Raw genomic sequence first — 25,317 nt, 5'->3', positions numbered from 1 at the left:
CTAGGTCATATCTAAGAAAATACTTGTTTAAACTCAAGAGACCACATTTTTGGTCCAATCTTAAAATTAAAATTGGCCAGAATATTTGTTTCCATGAAATCACTAGGTCAAAATGTTTACACTGTTATGGTGTGTTTCTCAGGTGAGCGACCTAGGGCCATCTTGGCCCTCTTGTTAACTTAGAATTTTTTGGTTAAAGTTTTTTAAAGTTTTTACTGGCAAAGCTCTTATTCCCAGTCAATCACTGAGAAAAGTTGAGCTTGCTCTCATACGGACAGCTCTCTATCATTTATTACTATTAATATGAAGCCAATCTTTGCAAATCAGTCTGAATCTGATGGTTTTGTTAGGGAATTATTTTTATACGCCCGTTTCAAAAACGGGACATATTATGGGAACGGCCCTGGTGGGCAGTTGCGCGGCGGGCGGCGTCCACAGACTTTGTCCGGAGCATATCTTCTTCATGCATGGAGGGATTTTGATGAAACTTGGCACAATTGTTCACCATCATGAGACAGAGTGTCATGCGCAAGAACTAGGTCCCTAGGTCTAAGGTCAAGGTCAAACTTAGAGGCCAAAGGTCAGATACAAGAATGAATTTGTCCGGAGCATTTCTTCTTCATGCATGGAGGGATTTTGGTATAATTTGGCACAAATGTTCACCACCATGAGACAGAGTGTCATGCGCAAGAAGCATGTCCCTAGGTCTAAGGTCAAGGTCACACTTAGAGGCCAAAGGTCAGATACATGAATGAATTTGTCAGGTGCATTTCTTCTTCATGCATAGAGGGATGTTGATGTAACTTGGCACAAATTTACACCATCATGAGATGAAGTGTCATGCGCAAGTCCCTTCTTTAGAATTACTTCCCTTTGTTGTTACTCTTAAATAGCTTATATTGTAGCGTTTTCATTACTAGTCGTAGGGAAAAATCGAGACCACTTTTCTGTAGTACAAAATGCATGTTACATACAATTTTGAGGACCTGGTGTATTTTGACCTATCTCTACCTGGTAAGGATTTTTGTGTGGACTTACAATTTTTAGCTCATCTGATTTTTTGAAAAAAAATGATGAGTTATTGTCATCACTTGAGCGGGCGTCGGCGTCTGCGTCGGCGTTGCCTGGTTAAGTTTTATGTTTAGGTCAGCTTTTCTCCTAAACTATCAAAGCTATTGCTTTGAAACTTGGAATACTTGTTCACCATCATAAGCAGACCCTGTACATCAAGAAACATAACTCCATCTTGCTTTTTGCAATAATTATTGCCCCTTTTGGACTTAGAAAATCATTTTCTTGGTTGAGTATTATGTTTAAGTCAACTTTTCTCATAAACTATCAAAGCTATTGCTTTAAAACTTGCAACAGTTTTTCACCATCATAAGTGGACACTGTACATCAAGAAACATAACTCTATCCTGCTTTTTGCAAGAATGATGGCCCTTTTTAGACTTAGAAAATCATGGGTAGGACAATATTTCTATTACACAAAAAAAATCAGATAAGCGTCAGCACCCGCAAGGCGGTGCTCTTGTTTTAAAGATTAACTTCCCTCAGTTGTTACTAAAAATAACTTATAATGTTACTTCTTTATAATTGACTGAATGGAAAAACCAAGACCACTTTTCTGTGGTACAACATAAATGTTACTTTCAAATTTTAGGTGTATTTTAAGGTATCTCTACCTGGTAAGGAGCTTTTTTTTGTGGACTTAGAAAAACAAAAGAATTACAATAATTACTAAACAACCACAAAATTAAAATTCCATTTGCAAATACAGGTGCTAGTTTAAAGAAATTTGCTTCGACGGGCGTATATTGTGATATTCTGGCACTCATGTTCCAGTTTGTGAAAAATATTCCTAAATGTGAATTGTAATTCCTGTAAACTTCTACCTGTCAGAAAGACGGAAACTGCTGGCATAATTGATTTCACAGATATTTTTCTTGCACGACCCGCTTCCAAAATTGTCAACCCATCTTTAAACTCAGATGAGTGATCAGGGGCCATCATGACCCTCTTGTTTTAATGCTTGCAATGCTGAATCATCATATGGCCACCTGTATAGACTATTAAATGTTTGGTAGAGGTCTGTTTGTCTTGTACTGATGTTCTGAACCTGTTCAGTTTTGATAAATTAATACATCTATTCCAAGGCCACAGTTTTAATTTTAAAGAATTTGATGTAAAAAAAAAATTAGCAGAAAAACAGATGAAAAGTACACTGCACGCAAGGTTTTTTTGAAAACTGCAGAACAGTGTGAATTGTCCTAATGAAGGCATTAGATGAAACGTTGATGCTATAGATTACTATACCCAAATACTTTTATACGTGTTGTTGATGAAATACCTACCGCATTATGAATTTGATAGAAATATTCAATTAAATGTTTGCGTAATTCAACATAAGTGAATTGGTTACTATTATCTATCATCTAAATGGATAGTTATCAGATCGAAAAGTAGGAGACATCTTTCTTGTGTTGTTTTTGTTTTTAATGAAGAAAGAAGATGTTTTATAAACATTATCATAATGTCTGTGTAGATTGATTAAATAGCAGTAAAAAAGAAAAAGAGAGAGAGAGAGAGAGAGAGAGAGAGAATGAAAAAAAAATAAACAGGATACAAGCTTGAGATGTTTCAAATAGAATTTCACCATGACATGTTTGAAAGTCATATATATAAAATTAATACATTGACTTCTATTCTATATCCTCATACAAGTATAAATCTTGGTCATATTTATACCAGGATACAAATTTGTAACTTAGTATTATACACCTACACAGGATACAAATTAGTACTGATAGTAAATACAACACCTATATCCTGTTATTTAATCCTGTTATTTAACTGATGCACGTAAAAATGATTTTGATAAATGTAGAATTTCAACATTCTATCTTTATAAAGCAAAGAAACTGGTATAAAATTTCACATTCAAGATTGTATGAACAAGATGTGCACAGTAACCTATATTTCTGTACTGTGATTCACCTTGACTGCTCACCGAAATATTGGTTTGATAAGTTTACCTGTTCTCCTATGTTTTGTCTGCATCAGTTAAAAGGTTACTGGGTATATGGGACACAGATGTATAAAACTGACATACAGAACACAGAGCTCGTCAAGGTGACCAGAGCTTGTTTCAATTTTGACACTGCAAGTGGTTTTTAGGCCATTTTTGGGGGTCAAAATTTGGCCCCATTCCTAGTTCAATGAGGTATCTTGTCACAGACTTTCTTCAAATAACTCATTTGTATCATTTTATGGCTCCTTGTATATATTGCCCTCAGACCTTGGGCAATAGCTTTGACTGACTGGCAAGCCATTCAGTAAGTGTGTAATAGTTTAACTGTTATATTCCCATGCCTTACTAGTAATATGGAATTTTCAGGAGAAATACGCAGACTGGGCATTTATTGTATACCTGTATTTCCCTTCCTGGTGTTTTGCAGGTAAAATCTGCTATAATCGCTATATTTGCACATCAGCAACCACATGCTCTATTATGTAACATTGACAAGTGTTTGATGTATATTTATGTGTTACCATGCAATTGTTTTTGCATTAATATTTATCCACTTATCAAGTAAATAAGAAACAAGTAACAACAGTGATACAGAATTGAGCTGTTACTTTGCTATTTCTGAATTGTGTACTTTTCCATATCAGTTTGTCTTATTTAAAAGCTAGACCTTTCCTCTTAAGTTGACAGTTTCAAGTTGCTGTTATGTTATCTGTCATCTTCCTTCCTTCAAATTGCCAACACACCAGAACAACAAATTAGCATGCCAATAAAACAGATAAGATATTTGTCTCATTGGCATGATAGTATGTTGTTCTGGTGTGTTGCATGGAGTATTGGTGCTCTTCAAATGCGCCAAGATGCTGGAAGGAAATGGCAGAATTTAGCCACCATAACATGGTTACTTTTCCTCACCTGCTACTGTATCAATGTGCAATGTACTTATTCATGATTTCAAGAAAATGTTGTTCAAAGTTTGATTCAGGCGTTGTACTCAAGTGTAATAGTTATTTATTTCAGTAAATATATTTCATTATATTCTGCATATATGTAAGTTATTTAAATCAAACATTCACACAGTCATTTAGTTATGGCCTCTTTTGGCAAACAGCACCTTTTTTGCAGTTCATCATCAAATTAAAACATGCATAAATAGCACCTTGATGCAGCTGAATGATGTCCTTTGGTATCAAAGTAAAATATGCACCAAGGTGCTATTTGCCAAACAGCTGTTTTAAGCATAAATGTTGTGATATATATGCAGATATAACTGATGAATTAATTATTTCACCAGACAAGAGCAGGGGAACAGTGCCAAATTTTTACCCCAAAATATCAAAATTGACCAAAACTGTACATAGCACAATGATGCACTGAGTGGTTATTATTGAAACCTTAACTTAATTTGACCAAAATGATTCTTATTATTTTAATTTGTCAAAAATAGAAAAAAATCTTCAAACAGCATCTCTAGCTTAATGAACTTGCCAGAAATTGGTACATTATTTCAAAACAGAGTTCAACACATATTCAGTTTATAACTTCAGTAATATTGAGCAGAATCAAGTTATGTAGGATTCAAATACTAGAAAGTTATTATTAAACATACATTGCATAATAGAATATTTTCAGTTTTAATTAATTCAAAACATAAAAAAAATATGTGTGGCGTTTGAATATCACCTAATTATAAATACAAATGTAACATGCCACGGATTGCTGTTCTCATTATAAAGCTCGTTTATTGTACTTTAAATAGTAAAAAGAAGGTGCAGATTGTGTAAAGATATCAGAGGTGGGTTCCATGTTCAAGCAAAATGATGTGACATACACAGAAGAGTGATAATAATAAATAATAATAATGATGACTATTAAAGAGGCAACACAATTGGGCAAGCCCGCAGTCTTCCTTGTGAGCCTCTGTCAAATGTACATATGTACAGTTACAAAACAGAAATAATGATCATAAATAAAAGCAACAGTTATGCAAGTATAATATAAGCAGTGAGTCTAACATTGATGTAAAGGCACAAATGTAAGACAATTAATAGATAGAATATTCCAATAAAATCTTAACAATTGAAGAACATTATGAGTTTTGTACTTCAACAGAAGCGACATTGTATTTGTGTTTAAAAAATCATGCAGCTGTAGAGTTTAGTCAGCCTCCAGAGAACCATCAATTTAGACCAAATATTTTCAGTTCTAATCCCCAGAATATTTAAAGCTGAACTTTGGGTAATATTTTCATTCCATTGCTTATCAGTCATTGTGCTGCAAAATGATTTTCAGTTATACAAAACTTGCCAGTTCAAAATAAGAAAAATGTTTGGGTTATTTCTTTGATATAAATCCATAAAATTACCAATTTTGGTCATTTCTGATTTAAATGATTAACCCTTTTTCTGACGCAGAATATTTTACTGATTCTGAGCACTAATTATAGGTTATTAGATTTGTATCAAGAAATATACATGAGTTCTGCAGCGGAAATATTGCACGACTTTAGTAGTATTATTCTGTGAAAAAAACGAGAGCATATTTCTAGATGCAGATGTAATAATCTTTTTATTACATATGCATCTACACCTAAAAGTATTATATAAATGATACAAATTCGTTATTAAGCCTGGGTGAAATTGAAAATATCTCCATTAAAGAACTTTTAAACGTGTCGACATGCAGGAAACTCGCGTCACAAATGAGGTCACACACCCAGTATGAAATTTGAACGTCCATATGGTAGTTTCAGGTTCCATCGAAACTTGACGTTGAGTTATTAAATAAGTATGTAATAATACATAATATATGTTCCTGTGGTGTGCAACCTGATGAGTATATTGTGCATGTTTAATTTATTTCAGAGAGTGTATTACCTGTCCTTGGAGTTCTACATGGGTCGCACCTTGTCCAACACGATGGTAAACCTTGGTATACAGAGTTCCTGTGATGAAGCAATGTATCAGGTAAAATTGTAATCAATTTCCTAGGATATAATGTTGATCACTTAATCTGTTGGTTGCCTCATGGTGTAAGAATTAGGCAGCAGGGATGAAATTGGTTGACGCAAGCGTCAAGCTTGTTTCTCTATCAATCATATTAGATATAGCTATATAAACCAGTGTTATAACCTGAAAAAAATAGTGACAGTTTACGAAATTCTGGCAAGTCCGCAGAAATCATACGCTGTTTCATGAGCATGAGCAAGAAGCAGGTCTACATTCCAGGCCAGCAATCATGTTCAGTTGTAATTCTGTTTCTTTGCATGAGTTGTGTAAAGAAACAGCAGAGTACAGTGTACTAAATTACAGGTGGCAAGTTGACCTGAGTTTAATAAGCAAAGGGAAGTTGTTTGTTACTTGTTGTCTATTGTAGGAGAAATTTATTGTTAATAAATACCAGTAATTACTACATACAGTCAAACCAAAGGGTGTGGCACAGTCTCGCTTCTTAAAGAAATAAAATGTCCATTTGAAAGTTAACTGAATGACTGCTTAAGACAAGCGGCTGCTTAATACAGGTGACTGCTAAATCAGGTTCAACTGTACTTTAATACTTACTAGACATGTATAGTTAATTAATTATGTATAGTGAAACCCATCTTAACCAGAACCACTGAATACTGGAAACCTCTCCAGACTGAATGAATTTCGTGGTCCGGAAATTTAGCTTTCTTATTTCATTAGAAAAAGTAGCCCCCTCTATTTTGGAAACAGAACAGTTCTCCCAGACCTAACCTCTATTTTTCAACATTATACATGTATTACTTCTGAAAACCAAACAATTTTAAAGGCAATCAGAATTTTGATGCTTGTCTTCTATTGTGATTACCAGAATTTGCACTATTTGGTAGCATATGACCATAAAAACTTTTAGTTGTTTTAGTATCTAAACAAGACCAGGGTTGCTTGGTAACTGTATAACTATCTATGTAATGTAGCATACAGTTCTACCGACAAATCTGGTCAGATCGAAAACCCTGTCAAACCAAACTTTAACTCTGGTCCAGAGGCTGTTCAGTCTAGAGGGCTTCCACTTCCATTGTTCTTCATACATATATAGCAGTCATGTATGTATCATTATGACTTTGTATGTTATCTAAAAAAACGTGTTTGGGCTTGTGGCCTAAATCATCATTATAAAGAACTTAATTGAATTGAATTATTTAGGAATACTGGGAAGTTCGACTGACCACTGTTACATAATAGAGATATTGTTGAATAATGGCTTCAAACCAATATCACTTGCCCATTGTTGCTAGGGGTTTGAAACATTGCTTGGTGTGTAGAATTCTTCATGTGAGGAAGTTATCAAGCTGGCTTATTGAAGATTGCTGGTTCTAGAAAAGTGTCTGCCAATGTCTGAATCAGTGCTGGGATCTACCATCATGAGCTTGAAAAATCATCATATGACCTAAATGTGTAGGAGTGACTCTACACCCAACAAACAAACTGATATCAAAACAAGCAAAAACTTGTATTTGTAGCTTGGTCTTGACATTGAAGAGTTGGAGGAGATTGAGGAAGATGCTGGTCTAGGTAATGGAGGTCTTGGTCGTCTAGCTGCCTGCTTCCTCGACTCTATGGCCACACTTGGATTGGCTGCCTATGGTTATGGCATCCGATATGACTATGGTATCTTTGCACAGAGGATTGAAAATGGATGGCAGGTAAAAACTTTTGAATGAACAAGATGCTTGCTGTTGAACTTAAAAACTACTTCTGGCATGAGGAGTACAAAACAAAACTGTAGTGACCTATTGAACTTATGCAAGAAACAGAAGGTACTCTAGTACAAGAAGCTAACATGAGATAAGATAGAAAAGTTTTATTTTGAGTCTACAGGACATTCTAAAGTTAATTTAAGCCAGTGTTTTTGGGGGGGCCGAATTTTCCCGCATAACGGGCTGTGACGCTATTCCACACGAATAGGATAAAATCACTAAGCTGTGAAGAGGTTTTAGAACCAACTATATTTTGGTAACAAGTGTATGATAAAATATAATTTGACTACAAATGAGAATTAATAATTTATATTATAATATCTATGAACATGCTTGTCCTACTAAACATGGTTTTAAACTGCATAAAAGGAGTATAGTCAACAAAGATGGTTTACATGAAAAGCGTATTTAGCGCTCAACAAAAAGAATGCTGAGTCATTTTAGCTTAAAAAGTATAACAAACTCTAATTTGTTAGTATGACACCTTACCCATGGTCATGTGCATAGCATCACCAGTTTCCATTCAAATGTTTTTGCAAAATGTTCTTTGAAGTTGTTTTTAGATCCTGTTAAAGTATTTACTGAAATACTGTTAAAATGAATGGTACAGGTAGAGGAGCCAGATGAGTGGTTGAGGTATGGCAATCCATGGGAGAAGGCAAGACCAGAGTATGTGCTTCCTGTCAACTTCTTTGGTAGAGTTGAGGAAAAAGATGGCAAGAAGAAATGGGTGGACACCCAGGTAAGGTGTTGGGATATTGTGAAATCACTTAACTTTGTTGGTATAAAATTTCATGATTTTGTTCAGAACAGCTATGTTGTTGGGATATGTATTTGTGGATTTCAACTAATCAAGATAAAAGAATGGAAATTTGACTAATCTGTTGGGATTTAACCCTTATCATGCTGGACATGATTGGTTCTGCCTTTGCGACCAGTGTAGACCATGATTAGCTGCAGTCAGTATCTTTTTGGTAAGCACCCTTTTTAACAGTTAATGGTACTGTCCAAATTCAAAGATGGACAAGTTCATTATAGAAATTTAGCAGAGTAAGGGTTAATTTTGTTGATTGACACAACCACAAAGTTTACGGAAATTAGTCCCTCACAAATATTAATGATTTCAAAGTATGTCTCCTAGAGGTCATACTACCTGCCTCAAGCAAATGTCTCCAAACATTGAAACATAACAACAGCAAACAGAATAAGAAAAAGATTGAATACTTAGTACTTCTTATATGGATAAAATTGTTTATTTTTTGTATGTGACCCAGAACCTTTGAAAATCTTTGAAATCCAATATAGCAACCAGCTTTTGAATATGGCAGAACAAAAAACAAGGAACAGATGACAATCGAATATTATTATTGAGATTTACTGTTACAAGCATTTTTCAGAGAGGAATTTAAAAGATTTCCTTTTTGGATAAATCCAGTTTGTTTATTATTTGGAAAATATACTGGAAATACCCACATACACTTGTATCTTTTGTACCTCTGTTTATTATGTAAATGAGCTGTTAATGATGTTCACTGTGCAGGTGGTGTTTGCCATGCCTTATGACAACCCTATCCCTGGATATGGTAACAACACTGTCAACACGATGAGACTGTGGTCAGCTAAAGCTCCAAACAGCTTCAATCTCAGATTCTGTGAGTAATATAGTCAGATATACATTTTATTGTACCCCCTGACAACAAAGTTGTAAGGGGGGGTATACTGGTTTCAGGTTGTCTGTCTGTCTGTCTGTCTGTCTGTCCATAGACACAATCTTGTGCGCACCATCTCTCCTCATCCCCTTTACACAATTTAATGAAACTTCACACAAGTGATCAATAACAACAGTAGTTGTGCATGGGACATGTTAGGTTCTTTCAGAAAAAAAAATTGCAGAGTTACGGGACTTGGTTTTTTGTTACTATACTATATACATAGACACAATCTTGTGCGCACCATCTCTCCTCATCCCCTTGACACAATTTAATGAAACTTCACACAAGTGATCAGTAACAACAGTAGTTGTGCATGGGGCATGTTAGGTTCTTTCAGAAAGATTTTGCAGAGTTATGGGACTTTGTTTTTTGTTACTATACTATATACATAGACACAATCTTGTGCGCACCATCTCTCTTCATCCACTTGACACAATTTAATGAAACTTCACACAAGTGATCAGTAACAACAGTAGTTGTGCATGGGCATGTTAGGTTCTTTCAACAACAAAAATTGCAGAGTTATGGGACTTTGTTTCATGTTAACATACTATGTACATACAGTCTGCATATGCAATCTTGTGTGCACCTAATCTTCCGAACCCTTGCACACAATTTAATGAAACTTCACACAAGTGACCAGTACCAACCCTAGTTGTGCATGGTGCATGTTACGTTCGTTTAGATAAATATTCTGCATAGTTATGGGACTTTGCTTTTTGTTACTATACTGTATACATACAGTCCACATAATTATGCAATCTTGTGTGCGTCAAATTGCAATGTACTGTGTCAGTGCATGCGGGGGGTACATTCATCACCTTAAGTGATAGCTCTAGTTTTAGTTGTTGGTCTTATTCAAAATCCAATTTAAGTTTGTTCTGATTGGTCTGTAAGAAGACAACACAACAACAGATGTGTAGAGATTTTGATCCTTAAATGAGGAAAATGACCTATTTGATGGTTTGACAGTGGTTGTTTCCTGAGGGAGGTTGTGGGTTACCTGAAACATAATCCAGGAACTCTGACCTGGAATTCTGTGTAGGTCAGCCTAATGTGTTATACTGTAAATTGCATTTTTACCATCTCAAAATGTTTAATTGATAGACTATCACCACCCTTATTGAGTAATGCTGTTTATTTTGCAAGGATGGCACTGTAGCTGTAACAGAAAATAATGATGATATGGCGTCCATTTATTTATCCAGCTTAAACTCTCTTAAAGACTTTGATTTATTGTACAGTTTGGCTGTCAGTTAAATACAATTATGGTTGTCTATTTCAGTCAATGATGGAGAGTACATTAATGCTGTGTGTGACAGAAATCTGGCAGAGAATATATCCCGTGTGCTCTACCCAAATGATAATGTAGGTCATAAATATATCCTTGGCATAGGGATTGCTGAGACCTTGAAAAGCTCTTGAATTTGATTTAGTCCTTGAAAATCACTAAACCCCTAAAAATCTTGAAAATTACTTTGGATTTTGGAAAGAAACTGCTTGAATTTCAACCAGAACTCCTTGAGAAATTGTTTTTGTCAGCAACTTGTTTGTGGAAAGAAATAAATTTTAAAAAAAATTGAAAAAATGAATATAATTTGGAAGAAAGTAATGACATTTGGTCACTTACTGATCCGGTATGCACCAATAGCAGTCATAAATTTACAATTCCTACTATAACCCTGTTTTGGGAGTAGTTTATTTATAAAAGTTGTTGGAAGTAAGATTTCAAGGCTTAGTTTTGAGAAAAATAGTCCTTGAAAAAGTGTGTAAGGTACATGATAAGTACTTGCATTTTGTATGAACCATGTATGTACTCTACACCAGTGATGATGTAGGTCATAGATTAAAATATATCCCATGTACTCATCCCATTGATAATGTAGGTCATAAATATATACTATGTATCTAATCAAATGGTAGTGTTGGTCATAAATACCTATGATCAGCTTTAGCATGAAATATTGTCATTTCTCGCAACTTTAAAGGAAAGAACTTGACTTTAAATAAAGTAGACATTTTAACACTTTTTTAGTAATTTTATTCTTGCTGAAAATCTATGCAATAAACATAGGAATTAAGGCATAAATAATGTCTGATTTACATAATCTTTACAATACATCAATATCATTAAAAGGTCGTCTAGACTGAATATATAAATTATTCAAAAGAACTTGGTGGGTTGTAATTTTTCAAAGTATCTTGAGTAGTTCTGAGTTGTGAGAGTGTCCTATAACCAACTAGAAAAGTGCTCCCATTTCTTAACATATTGATGAATATACACTTGTAACACAATTAAAGGAATGCTTAGCTGATATGTTAAGTATGTCATGTGGCCCAGATCTGTCCCTTTTCCTATTTTTCATTGAATAGTTAAAACATTACTTGCTACATACTTAATTTTCCAGCTTACATTTTTCTAAATCGAGTAAATATTAATGTCAAAAGTGTTATGCTGGTAAAGTCAGATTATGAATGTGACCTCATTAAAATGTTTAGGGGTCATATTTTGTGGGTCATCATCTGAAAATCAGCATTGAAAACATTTTGTATTTTGAATTGAAAATCAATTGAAGATGCAATTGCTATGCTACACAGGGCTAAACAGATACTGCCCTAAAGAAAAAAGTATCACTGACGACTCACGGCTCAGACGTCAGAAGACAATTACGTCCAGTCACATTTTGAAAATTAATGGACTGATTGATACGGATCAGTGTATCACAGTTCAGTGTCCCATTTAATCAACTGCAGAATGTTAGTTTTGATTTCTTCAGGAAGTTGTAGAAAATGCATTTAATAGCAAGAAGTAATGCCCTGGTAATGGTATTGATTAATTTTGTTTTATAAGACAGCAGAATAATAATGTTGGAATGCATTAATAGTAGCGATAGTTGCTATAGAAATGATATAAAGATTATGTGCTGAAGTCTGTATTTTAAGCATTCACATTCAGTATGTTCTAATCTATCTTGTATATAAATTTCAGTGAAACAGGACAAGAAATAAATAATGAGCATATTTCCTTGTATTGTTTGAACACCCCTCAAAATATACAGTCAGATGTTCATCTAGACTGAATATTTTCTGTTTGTTTTCTTTTTAAATTTGCTCCATTTAAGAATGCATGTTTAAAAATATTGTAGTTTATAACTCTTTATTTGTAAGTTTTCACAAAACTTTCATAATCTATAAAAAAAACAACATATTAATGTGTATGATGTAAGAATTGAAAAAAATATTCTTACTTATTATTAAATTTGACTATCTATAGAACGTTAAAGGATTCGCCCATTTAAGCAGTTTCATACCTTAAATCATCTATTATATTATTACAGTTTTTACATATCATGATGTCAGTTATTTTATTATTATTTTGTTTTGCTGTTGTTCGTTTTTTCTCTTTAATAGTCTTATAATTATGTGAGTGTCTGTTGGAAGCTTCTAATCGTATTTAATACATTGATCATTGATATATATATATATATTTTTTTTTAAATATGATTTTGTGAAATTTATCGTAAATGTTTGTATACATGTGTATTGTTGTTGTTGTTAACTGAAGGCCATACTGAAAATAAGTTTATGTTTCATTTTCATGTTATGTACACTTTGTATGTTACCTTCATTAAATAAAGATTTTATTATTATTATTATTATTATTATCATTTCAGTAGTTTTGCAGCTTTGCTTCAGAAAAAGAAACCCATTGAAAAATATTAATTACTTTGGTTCTGTACCATTTCAGTTCTTTGAAGGTAAAGAGTTACGCTTGAAGCAGGAATATTTTCTGGTTGCCGCCACTCTACAGGATATTATACGTAGGTTTAAATCTTCACGGTTTGGAAGTAGGGATCCAGTGAGAACATCCTTTGATGCTTTCCCAGAGAAGGTAACCAACAAAAAATTACAGTGCAAAAATTAATTTAAAGACGAAATGCACTAATGTTTTAAAAATAAAGCATTAGTATTTTAAAATGTTACTTCTGTGATGTGTTAACTGTCTGTCCTCCTATTCAGACATTGATGCATTTTGTATTCTAGTAACTGATCCAACTTACATTGAAGCAGTAAGAATTCAATGAACAACTGACAAATTCTCTCATCTCTTTTACATGTGGTAATTATTGTCTTCGATAAAAAAGGACAATAGAAGTTTATATAAATCAGCTGTTTTAAATTAACTCAAAGAAATTGTTTCTTTGATTTAATTTTAATTTAAGAGTTTTTTTGTGTTTTTTGCACAAATATACATGTGCCTTCTGAATAACCTGATAAAGTAATGCTGTCACTTATTATCTTTGAAGTATGTTTTATTAAATCACATCTTTTATGTTTATCTCACAAATTAAAAAAAGACATTACAATTTTACAAACAAATTTTAGGTAGCCATACAGTTAAACGATACCCATCCTGCCATGGCAATACCTGAGCTGATGCGTATATTTGTGGATCTTGAGGGTTTGACCTGGGAAAAGGCTTGGGAGATCACAGTGAAGACTTGCGCTTACACCAACCACACGGTGCTGCCCGAGGCACTGGAGAGGTGGCCTGTATCCCTGCTAGAGAGACTGCTGCCTAGACACCTTCAGATCATGTACTATATCAACCATCTCTTCCTCGAGGTATGTATGCCTTGTGGGAATGGTCTCTAAATAAGTAGGTCTACCTTGCTCATTAGAGGGTAGATAATTGCTTTTCTGTTTTGCTTTGTAAGTCATGGTATTAAAAAACTTGCAAAATTTTTCTTCAATGCTATTGGCTGGTTCTATTTAAACATTACAAAGAAATGATCTAGATGAGTTGAGCATTGTCTATCACTGTTAAATTTTGGTGGAATAATTTTTGACAGACTTTGCTGTAAGTGATTTAGTATTTATATGAGCCGTGCCATGAGAAAACCAACATAGTGGGTATGCGACCAGCATGGATCCAGACCAGCCTGCGCATCCGCGCAGTCTGGTCAGGCTCCATGCTGTTCGCTTTTAAAGCCTATTGGGATTGGAGAAACTGTTAGCGAACAGCATGGATCCTGACCAGACTGCGCGGATGCGCAGGCTGGTCTGGATCCATGCTGGTCGCAAAGCCACTATGTTGGTTTTCCCATGGCATGGCTCATATCATGATCGTCTGTTTTGGTGTATGTGAAGTAGATATACGGACCATTAGTGTAAAGGTCAAGGTCACACTTGTAGATTTTAATGAAACTTTTCACAGTCGTAAATAAACATATGGCTTATAATATTGTGAAATAAAGTGTGTGGAATGTGTGCTTGCTTTCTAGATACTTGCCAATGATTCAAGAGATACACGCATTTCGAGCTGATTTTAAGACATTTTTTGGAATTCTTTAACGTGTCAGATGTTTTCATATCATATTTTAACTTTAGAAAGGTTCTTACATTGCCATTGTAATAATTAACTCACCTGTTGCTTTTAATTCATAAAATAATTTTCATAAACTTATGCCATATCCAGGCTTTATTCTACGATTTCCAGATAAATGATATTATGCCATTACTTAAGGTTTATCAAACATGCAGAACTACTTTAAAAGCAATTAACAACTGTAGATTTTCAGATATTTAAATCTAAATCCAAACATTTTGCATTATAACATATTTCATAATAGTACAATACCTTATATACATCATTGACAAAATTATGCTGCAGGGGAGATAATTAGTCACCTTCCAGTAGGGGACTTTGAATTGAATTGCAATAATTCATTTCGCTTCTTTATTGAGATTCTTGTCTAGTTGGACACAAAATATTTTTGCTTTTGTTTGATAAAGTTTTCCTAAGAGTGGTCATTTATGTTACAGGAAATAAAGAAGATATTCCCAGGGGACTCTGATAGACTGAGAAGAATGTCTATTGTTGAGGACTATGGAGAGAAGAAAATCAACATGGCACATCTTGCTATTATAGGATCTCATGCCATCAACGGGGTGGCTGCTATACACTCGGAGATCATCAAGAGAGACACGTATGTTTTAGCTTGCTGTACACTTAGTGACTTGTATGTTTTGTCATATCTTGTTGTTAAATGATCTGATGTCACTATGAGGACTATTACATGTTGTCAAAGCTGGCTACTTCAGGATCTAATGTCATCAAAGCTGTTGCAGCTATTCATTCTAAGTTCAGGAAGGTGTATTATGTATAATTTAAGCTTGCTATTGTATAGTTTTATACCATAATGCTGTAGACAGATCAATTTTATTTTATTTTAGTTATGCTCCTTTTTATTCAAATCACTGCGTCCGTGGTCCGTCGTCCTTCGTCCGTTAACAATTTCTCGTTATCGCATCTCCTCAGAAACTACTAGGGGGATTTTGACCAAGCTTTGTCAGAATGATGTATTGGTACCCTAGTTGTGTCCCCCTGAAAATCAGACTGGTTCAACAAGTTTTGAGTGAGTTATGGCGCTTTGTTTATTTTTATATTTTACATAGATTTATATTGGGAAAAACATTGAAAATCTTCTTGTCCAAACCACAGGGCCTAGGGCTTTGATATTTGGTATGTAGCATCATATAGTGGTGCTCTACCAAGAATGTAAAAATTATCCCCCTAGGGTCAAATATGGCCCTGTCCTGGGGGTCACATGGTTTACATAGACTTATATAGGGAAAAACTTGAAAATCTTCTTGTCCAAAACCACAGGGCCTAGGGCTTTGATATTTTGTATGTGACATCATCTAGTGGTCCTTTACTAAGGTTATTTTAATTATTACCCTAGGGTCAAATATGGCCCCGCCCTGGGGGTCACATGGTTTACATAGACTTATATAGGGAAAAACTTTGAAAATCTTCTTGTCCAAACCACATTGCCTAGAGCTTTGATATTTGTAATGTAGCATCATTTAGTGGTTCTCTACCAAGTTTGTTCAAATTATTCCCCTAGGGTCAAATATGGCCCCGCACCGGGGGTCACATTGTTTATATAGACTTATATAAGGAAAAACTTTAAAAGTCTTCTTGTCCATAACCTACAACATTCAAATTTGGACCACATGTATAGTTTTGAGTGGCTACATGAACCTTGACATGAGTTGACCGTGATCTTGACCTAGTGACCTACTTGCACATTTCTGTAGCTACAGCATTCAAATTTTGGACCACATGCATAGGTTTGTGTACCGAAATAAATGTTGACCTTGACATTGACCTAGTGACCTACTTCCACATTTTTGAAGGTACAGGCTTCAAATTTGGACCACATTCCTAGTTTTGTGTTCTGAAATGAAATTTGACCTTGATTTTAACCTAATGACCTACTTTCACATTTCGCAAGCACAGCCTTCAAATTTGGACCACATGCATAGTTTTGTGCTCCAAAATGAAATTTGACCTTGATTTTGACCTAGTGACCTACTTTCACATTTCTCAAGCTACAGCCTTCAAATTTGGACCACATGCATAGTTTCGTGTACCGAAATGAACTTTGACCTTGAGCTTGACTTAGTGACCTACTTTCACATTTCTGTAGCTACAGCCTTCAAACTTGGACCACATGCATAGGTTTGTGTACCGAAATAAATTTGACCTTGACATTGACCTAGTGACCTACTTCCACATTTTTGAAGGTACAGGCTTCAAATTTGGACCACAAGCATAATTTTGTGTTCCAAAATGAAATTTGACATTGATTTTAACCTAGTGACCTACTTTAACATTTCTCAAGCTACAGGCTTCAAATTTAGACCACATGCGTAGATTTGTGTACTGAAATAAACTTTGACCTTTAGATTGACCTAGTGCCCCATGTGGTTCTGGGACGATCTGTGTATGAAAAGAATTGGAACCACTGCCTTACCCTTGCATGATCGTAAGAGGCGACTAATAGGGTCGTAACACTTGGTATTGTAGTAACTCTGTGATTCCAGCAGGTGTGCAAATTTTGATTCCATACCTCATGTTTTTATTTCGATGTAAATGAGATGTGGAACTAAAATTTGTAGTCCTGTTTGGCGCCATATAACCTATACTGTGTTGGTGCGCCGTAAAACCCAAATAAATAAATAATAGTTAGATTGACCTAGTGACCTACTTTCACATTTCTCAAGCTACAAGCTTCAAAAGTCTCAAGCTACAGGCTTCAAATTTGGACCACATTCATAGTTTTGTGTTCTGAATTGAAATTTGACCTTGTTTTTTACCTAGTACCTATTTTCACATTTCTTAAGCTACAGCCTTCAAATTTGAAGCACATGCATAGTTTTGTCTACCGAAATGAACTTTGACCTTGAAATTGATCTAGTGACCTACTTTCACATTTCTCAAGCTACAGCTTTCAAATTTGGACCACATGAATAGACCACATGCACAGTTTTGTGTACCGAAATGAACTGTGACCTTGATTTTGACCTTGAGCTAGTCTTAAAATTTGGAACATTCAAAAATGGCTCAATGGTGAGCACCAAGATCACTCTGTGATCTCTTGTTAGTACTCTATGATATAATTTTGTCAAGCATTTACAGGGGACATGGGTCAGTACAATGTTGGCATCATTCTTGATTAGTCAGAAATTTACACACAAAAAACTGTAACAGATAAGGTAAATTCATATTTGCCAAAATATTTAAATAAAGTATATTTGATAATCAGATTCCATGACTTCTACGAGATGTTCCCAGACCGTTTCCAGAACAAGACAAATGGAATCACACCTAGACGTTGGCTCCTGCTGTGTAACCCTGGTCTGTCTGATGTCATAGCTGAGGTTGGTGTCTTCTTATTTGCAAACTTTGAATATGGTTGAGAAATTAGATACTTTTCCAAAAATCTTTTATTTTGTTTAAGATGGAATTTGTTTAATATAAAGAAAAGAATAGTACCCTTTGTTATGGACAGTTAATTGAAGGGGACTTGAGTCTGTGCTGTTGACTCATGGTTCGTTTCATTTGGCTTTATGCTATTTTTAGTAGCATATTATTTCAAATATACATCATGTTACTTTTAATATCCTACTAGTAGCTAGTGTCTATTTATTAGCTTCAGTGTCAAGTTACTATCTGTAATATCTTAAAATCTTAAAATAACCTTCAGCTCTTGTTTGTTATGTTTATAAAAAAAATTGAGTAAAGGTGACAGATCCATACCATTGAAAAATTGGATAGTTCAGGTTGAGATCTGTCCCATTAGAATATTATTTGAAGTTTATGATTACAAAAAAACATGGAGAGTTCTGGTTGACAGATCTGTCCCCTTAAAATATTAAGTTTATGTTTACAAACAAACAAACAAACAAATCAGTGTTTATAATTACAGAAAATTAGAAAGTTGTGTGTTGTAGATCTGTACCAGTAAACTGTTATTTGTTGTTTATGTTTACAGAAAATTGGAGAGTCTTGGGTGACAGACCTGTACCAGTTGAAAGAATTGAAACAATTTGACAGCAATGAGAACTTCCTTAGAGCATTAATCAAAGTCAAACAGGTATATACATTTTATGTTGACAGGTCTGCATGCTGTCAAGCTAACTTTAATGTTATTAAGAGTTGTTTATTTATGCTTGATTTTACTTAAGCTAGCAACTTAAGAGATATTTAAATTATTTTGTCAATTTGCTTTCCTGACCTTAGCCCGACTATTCAAACTATTTTCAAATGTGGTGCTGCCACACCTTGTTTTAAAGTTCTGAGTGCAAGATTATAACTTAATAACCCTTGCATGTATTTGATTGAAGCTTTTCACAAGGCTTCCCAGTCGTCGAAGCTACTGAAGAAACCAAGTAAGATAACGCTTATAGAATCTAATTCAAAGTATGGCCCTATTTCGACTTAAAAAATTTGGAAAATGTTTTGCTTGCATATAATTTTCAAGCTTTATCTTAATATTGACTATATGTATTGGAGTGAAACTTCACACAATGCTTCCCAGTCATTCGACCTACTGATAGAAACAAGTAAGATCACTCTTGGTTGAATTTAATACAATTTATAGCCCTTTTAGGAATTGATAAATTTGGTTAAAACTTCTGCATGCAACTATCAAGCATGCATTATCTCAGTAACAACTAAACGTATTGGATTGAAACTTCCCACAATACTTCCCAGTCATCAAACCTACTGCAATAACCAAGTTAGATAACTCTTGGCTGAATTTGATACAAATTATGGCCCATTTTTGACTCACATAAATTTGTTTTCCTTTTAACTAGCAAACTGTGTTTCAGTAGCAACTACATATATTAGATTGAAACTTCACACAACAACACATCCTTCTAACCAAATATACTTACAGAACCAAATAAGAGAACACATTGTTGAATTTGATTGAAATCATAACCCTTACTTGACTGTTGAGTTTTGCATGCAAGTTATACAATTTTCATTTGTAACAAGTTGTAGTAATAGAATAACTCAGTTATGTAATTCTTGCCAAGTTATAGCCTTGTTCAACTGATAAGCTATTGAATAGTCAAATGTGCTTTTTATGGACAGTTCATGGAAGCTCCCCCAGAGCATGGAGTGCCCAGGATGAGCTATTGTGATCACTCAGTGTAGGTCTATCTGTCCATCCCCACTTTTCTTCGGGGGACCTCCATGGTCAAGTGGTTGTTGTCATTGACTTCAAATCACTTGGAGCATAACATTCTTCATGTGGGGAAGCTATCCATCTGGCTTACGGAATGTTGATGGTTCTACCCAGGTGCTTGTCTCTGATAAAATAATGCCTGGAATGGCACCTGGGGTCTGCCTGTACCATCAATAGCTGGACAGTTGTCGTTTGACCTATAAAGTGTCAGTGACATGTTAAACCCAACAAAGACAAAAAAACACTTTTCTTCGGATGATATCACCTCTGAATACATTTGATGGAAGTTGATGGAACTTGGCCAGGATGTTCCTCGGATGGTCTTCACAAATAGTTGTTCAAAGAACGTTATGCCCTGCAAAATTCTGGTTACCATGGCAATGGAAAAGAAAAACATTAAAAATCTTTTCAGAAACCATTTGCCAGATTTCCAAATAATTTGACAGAAATGTTCCTTGTTTGACCATCTACTAAGTTTGATTATTTTTGCTGAAACTTTGACCCAGTTGTGGACTCTTATCTGTTATCAAGCATTTTCAGGGTGCATGTATCCTACAATGTTGACAGTATTCTTGATGACTTTAATCATTTGATTGTAGGAGAACAAGATGAAGCTTGCGGAGTACATCAAACAGGAGTTTAACATTGAGGTGAATCCGTCCTCTATGTTCGACATCCAAGTGAAGAGAATCCACGAGTACAAGAGACAGCTAATGAACTGTTTACACATCATTACACTGTACAACAGGATCAAGAGAGATCCAAATAAGCCAGTTACGCCCAGGACCATCATGATTGGCGGAAAGGTATGTCAGTCAAAAGAAAGGGTAAATTTGATTGGTTGGGTAGGAGAGTAGGTCAAATAGAATTGAGGCAGTCACAGCCAGGACTGTAATGATTGGTGGAAAATTATGTCATTCAGAAAATTTCAAACTTATTGTAGGGATAGAAAAGTAGATCAGATAAGATCAAGCCAGTCACACTTGGAACTGTAGTAATTGCTGGAAAGATTTGTCGGTCAAAATCAGGAAAAACTTGATTGGTAAAAAAACTAGGTCAGAGACTGTAATGATTGGTAGAAAGGTATGTCAGCTTTTAGGAACCAGTCATGTGCAAGCAAGGCTCTTAATTAAGGAATAAAATAGTCAGCCACATCTATGACTATACATATTACAATAGAAGTCTAATGAGATTGAAGGTGGCCAAGAGGATAAATTTTATGACTTAGAAAAACTTACACCTCGACATGTTAGGTTGAAGCCCTAGAAGGTGGTGAGTTTTTTCATGGACTGAACCCTACCAGCAAATACATAAGTGGTCTGTAACTATGCCAGCATTGTACATGGGCCTTTTCTTCTTAGCTTTGGAGAGAAATGTCTAAAAAAAAAAGATTTTTATTACGTTATATCCCCGGTGTCCGTCTGTCTGTCTGTTAGCAATTTCCTGTCCACTCTGTAACTCTTGAACCCCTTGAAGGATTTCAAAGAAACTTGAACACAAATGTTCACCACACCAAGACAACGTTTTGATCCATGATAAAACTCACACCTTCTAGGGCTCCAACCTAACATGTTGATTATATTATATGCATCTCAATGACAAACAATGATTTTTTTTTAGAGGAAATCACAGTTTGAGATATATTATTTCAGTTTTAACACAATGCCTAGGATTACTGTCTTCATCCTTGATGACAGTAGTTGATAATGATCTTTGTCTACAAAAATAGAAACTAAGTGTTGAGCTAACAAACTCACATACCAGAAAGAAGAGTATTTGTTCCCTATCATTACTGTCAGGAAGACCTAAATGTATTTGCTGAGAAGAGGTTGTTGCTCTTTGGGGGTTAATTTACTAAAACTTCAGCTGTAGTTGAAATGTAGGGAAGTATTTGCTTGTGGGTGTCATTAACAGAGTATATATTATTTTTGCAGGCAGCTCCTGGTTACCACATGGCCAAGTTGATCATCAAGTTGATCAACACAGTGGGCAACGTTGTCAACAATGATCCTATAGTTGGAGACAAACTGAAAGTTGTATATCTGGAGAACTATCGTGTATCTCTTGCAGAGAAGATCATGCCTGCAGCTGATCTCAGTGAACAGATCTCTACAGCTGGTACTGAGGTATGTAGTGCTCAAACTTTATTCATGAATAGAAGGTATGGGTCTTCAGGGATTTTCAAAAAATGTTGTGTTTTCTGTGTTATGGAGATGCTTGAAAGTTTAGTTTTATCTTTTGATTCTGAACTTGATTACAAGTTTTATAATGTGCTTTGTTTGTATAGTTGTTGTAGTTTACATGTACTGTCTTAAAGTTATTGATTACACATAGTTAATTCAAGAGAAATGAATTTGAATTTGTTTCATATTTTCACGATGCTTACTGGGCTGTTTTCTGGTAAAGTCTGAATGTTTTAAAAGGCTGAGTATCATGATGGGACTGTTTAGTCTCCAGTCTTAACAAAACCATGTTTAATAGGTCATTAAAACTAGCACTTTTCATATATGACCACTCTCTGACAAGTCATATAACAAGTTTTTTGGTAGGCACAGTAATTTAGATAATTTTCACCTAATGCCTAATTATTAATTCAGCTGGCTTACTGCAGTTCAGTGGTTTCACAAAGGTGTCTGAACTGATGCCTAGAGGGACCATTGGAATCTTCCCCAACTGCCGAATGCTGGAAAATGACCATATAACATGAATTGTTCCAATCGCCTTTAAAACCAGCCAGACAAAACTAATGATTATATGTCTAACATCTCTATCCATTGAAGAGCAAGAACAAATTGTCAAATCCTCTATACAGAAAATATCAGATAAATCTAAGGTTCAACATTCCCTAAAAATGATGTCAGTCATGTCAGTTTTTTGCAGGCAGAACATTTTTCGAGGTAAAAGCCAAAAGTCTTAATATGTTTATATTTAACTGTAGGCATCGGGCACAGGAAACATGAAGTTTCAGTTGAATGGAGCCCTCACTATCGGTACACTTGATGGTGCCAATGTTGAGATGAGAGAAGAGATGGGAGATGAAAACATCTTCATCTTTGGTATGACAGTGGAAGAGGTGGAGGCTCTCAGCAAGAAAGGGTAGGTATAGACACTTTAAGAGACAAATCTGTAATTGAATCAGATTACAGTACAGTCTCCTTACAGCAAGGCCAGTGGGAAGATGTAAGTGAAAATTTGTACAGAGGTTGGTGCTCTGGAGAGGTTAATTTTATGAGAAACTGGTTTTGTTGTGAAAAAACATGTCTTTTCTGATGGTTTTAAGAATGTGACCTGTACTGAAATTGCCAAGATTAGGGTAGATTTCTCAAATTTTGAAGCATTTCGCGTGTTTGTGCCCATATTACAGAAGTTAAAATTATTAAAGGAAAGGTGTAGAATTTCTTATAGACTCTACGCAAATGTGACATTTAATCACCTTTTAATTTTCTAACAAAACCTGACTTAGGTTTTTTGTAAGAAATTTCAGAAAAGAAAGATGTCTTTTCTGGTTTTGCTGTAAATTCAGCTATAAGAAATAGCAAGTGCTGGGATGTCAAAACTGGAATACATTTGTTTTATTCATTATGTAATCACAATCTGTGATATTTTTCTTTGTAAAGAATTTTGTTTGGTATATTTCAGATATAAAGCCCATGACTACTATGAAAGGAATGCTGAAGTAAAGGGAATTCTGGATCAGATCAACAGTGGTTACTTTAACCCTGATGAACCTGGCATGTTTAGAGATATATACAACTCTTTAGTCTATCATGATAGGTACACTTTTCTTTTCAGCTTAAATAGTTACATCAAATTTTCTTAAATAAAAATGTTATTTGATGTTCTTCTAGTGGCATGCCTCTGTAGTAATGCTTTGAAATGTTCACAGCTTTTTTTAGTGCACTAAATGTAGCACTTGTCTGTTCTTCTTATGCCAGTTTACAAAGTGGAGGTAATATATCTTTACACCACTTTTTCTGAACTTATTGATAGGTTTTGGCACATTTACTTTGTATCGGATCATCTTTGCATTGACATTTTTGGCTTAACTGTACGTAAGTATATGGAGAGCTACCTTACTCAGCCGGGTGTAGGTGTCTTCGTTCTAGTATGCACTTCAGGTAAAGTCTTGATGCATTTTCTCTTACCGGTAATCTCTGTTGTTACTTAATGGATTTGCATCAAACAAAATTACAATTCCTCAATATTACCCACATCATATGACACAAGGGCCATAATTCTGGTACCAATATTTCCTAAATTATGCCCCCTTTTTACTTAAAATTTCATGTTAGTTTGATTTATGTTCACCTTATCTTAGTTATCACTAAATGGATTTTTAGTTAAACTTGAAACAGATAATCCTCATCATCACTAACATCTTATGACACAAGAGTTATAAATATGGCACTAATATGTCATGAATTATTCCCTCTTTTTACTAGATATTTAGGTTAAAGTTGTGTTGCACCATCAATTTATATAGGCTTTTACTAAATGGATTCGATTCTAAATATTTGTTCCACATCATCACCAGCATCTTATGACACAAGGTACATTACCCAGGTAAAAATATTCCATTTATTATGTCCCCTTTTATACTGAGGAATTTTAGCTACTTTTCATACACTTTCACTCTATCTCTGTTATTATTGAGATTATTGAGATCTGGCTCAAATTGTTGTCTAACATCACCACCCATGTCTGAGGCATTAATTATTCCAGAAATAGTGCAAGATTCCTCAGATAGGCCCTTTTTCACTGTCCAGCATCAAATTAGTCCAGGGCACTCTGCAGCTCTTGTTAAAGTTTGTTGTATTGTTAAGTTATTACCAGTTTGAAATTAAGAAAACAAATTCCCACTTACTATTGCCATTGGAAATTTAGTTTCAAAAAGGGCTGCCAATTGACACTTACGTGCTTGCCAATTACGTGACAATATTAAATTTTGTTACAGGTTTATGTTGTTGGCTGACTTTGATGCTTACGTGAAGTGCCAGGATCGTGTCAGTGAAGTGTTTAAGGTATGTTTTAACATTTTCTGTCTATTTTCCGGCAATCTGAACAAATCTTTGTGTAACAAGCATGTTTTCATCAAAATCCAATCATGAAGAAAACTATTTCATATTTTATGGGACTGCAATGAATGTGGGGGAAAAAAATGAAATAATTCAAAATTCTTTCCTATATTAACATTGATATATGTAGGTCCTGATTTTACATGTCATCTTGCCATATTAACATGACATTTTGAAAAATTGTAAAATTTGGAAAAACCATTAAGAAAACATGAATAAAAAGAAAACATCT

The 25,317-nt window shown here is 34.7% G+C and overlaps 1 protein-coding gene across 1 annotated transcript in view; it reads left to right on the top strand.

Annotated features, from left to right (window-relative positions):
- Nucleotides 1-25,317, top strand: part of LOC123545155 (glycogen phosphorylase-like) — a 43,337-nt gene that overhangs the window by 13,410 nt on the left and 4,610 nt on the right. Inside the window, exons 2-16 of the mRNA XM_045331468.2 lie at nucleotides 5,893-5,994; nucleotides 7,515-7,697; nucleotides 8,362-8,493; nucleotides 9,292-9,403; nucleotides 10,749-10,831; nucleotides 13,212-13,355; nucleotides 13,850-14,089; nucleotides 15,290-15,453; nucleotides 18,079-18,193; nucleotides 18,808-18,909; nucleotides 20,610-20,816; nucleotides 21,945-22,136; nucleotides 22,949-23,106; nucleotides 23,650-23,784; nucleotides 24,965-25,031. Coding sequence (XP_045187403.1) covers nucleotides 5,893-5,994; nucleotides 7,515-7,697; nucleotides 8,362-8,493; nucleotides 9,292-9,403; nucleotides 10,749-10,831; nucleotides 13,212-13,355; nucleotides 13,850-14,089; nucleotides 15,290-15,453; nucleotides 18,079-18,193; nucleotides 18,808-18,909; nucleotides 20,610-20,816; nucleotides 21,945-22,136; nucleotides 22,949-23,106; nucleotides 23,650-23,784; nucleotides 24,965-25,031 — 2,136 coding nt within the window. The remainder of the gene's footprint in view (nucleotides 1-5,892; nucleotides 5,995-7,514; nucleotides 7,698-8,361; nucleotides 8,494-9,291; nucleotides 9,404-10,748; nucleotides 10,832-13,211; nucleotides 13,356-13,849; nucleotides 14,090-15,289; nucleotides 15,454-18,078; nucleotides 18,194-18,807; nucleotides 18,910-20,609; nucleotides 20,817-21,944; nucleotides 22,137-22,948; nucleotides 23,107-23,649; nucleotides 23,785-24,964; nucleotides 25,032-25,317) is intronic.

This window comes from Mercenaria mercenaria, chromosome 1, assembly GCF_021730395.1.
Source record: "Mercenaria mercenaria strain notata chromosome 1, MADL_Memer_1, whole genome shotgun sequence".
Taxonomy (NCBI): domain Eukaryota; kingdom Metazoa; phylum Mollusca; class Bivalvia; order Venerida; family Veneridae; genus Mercenaria; species Mercenaria mercenaria.
This window is presented reverse-complemented; position numbering and strand designations above follow the sequence as displayed.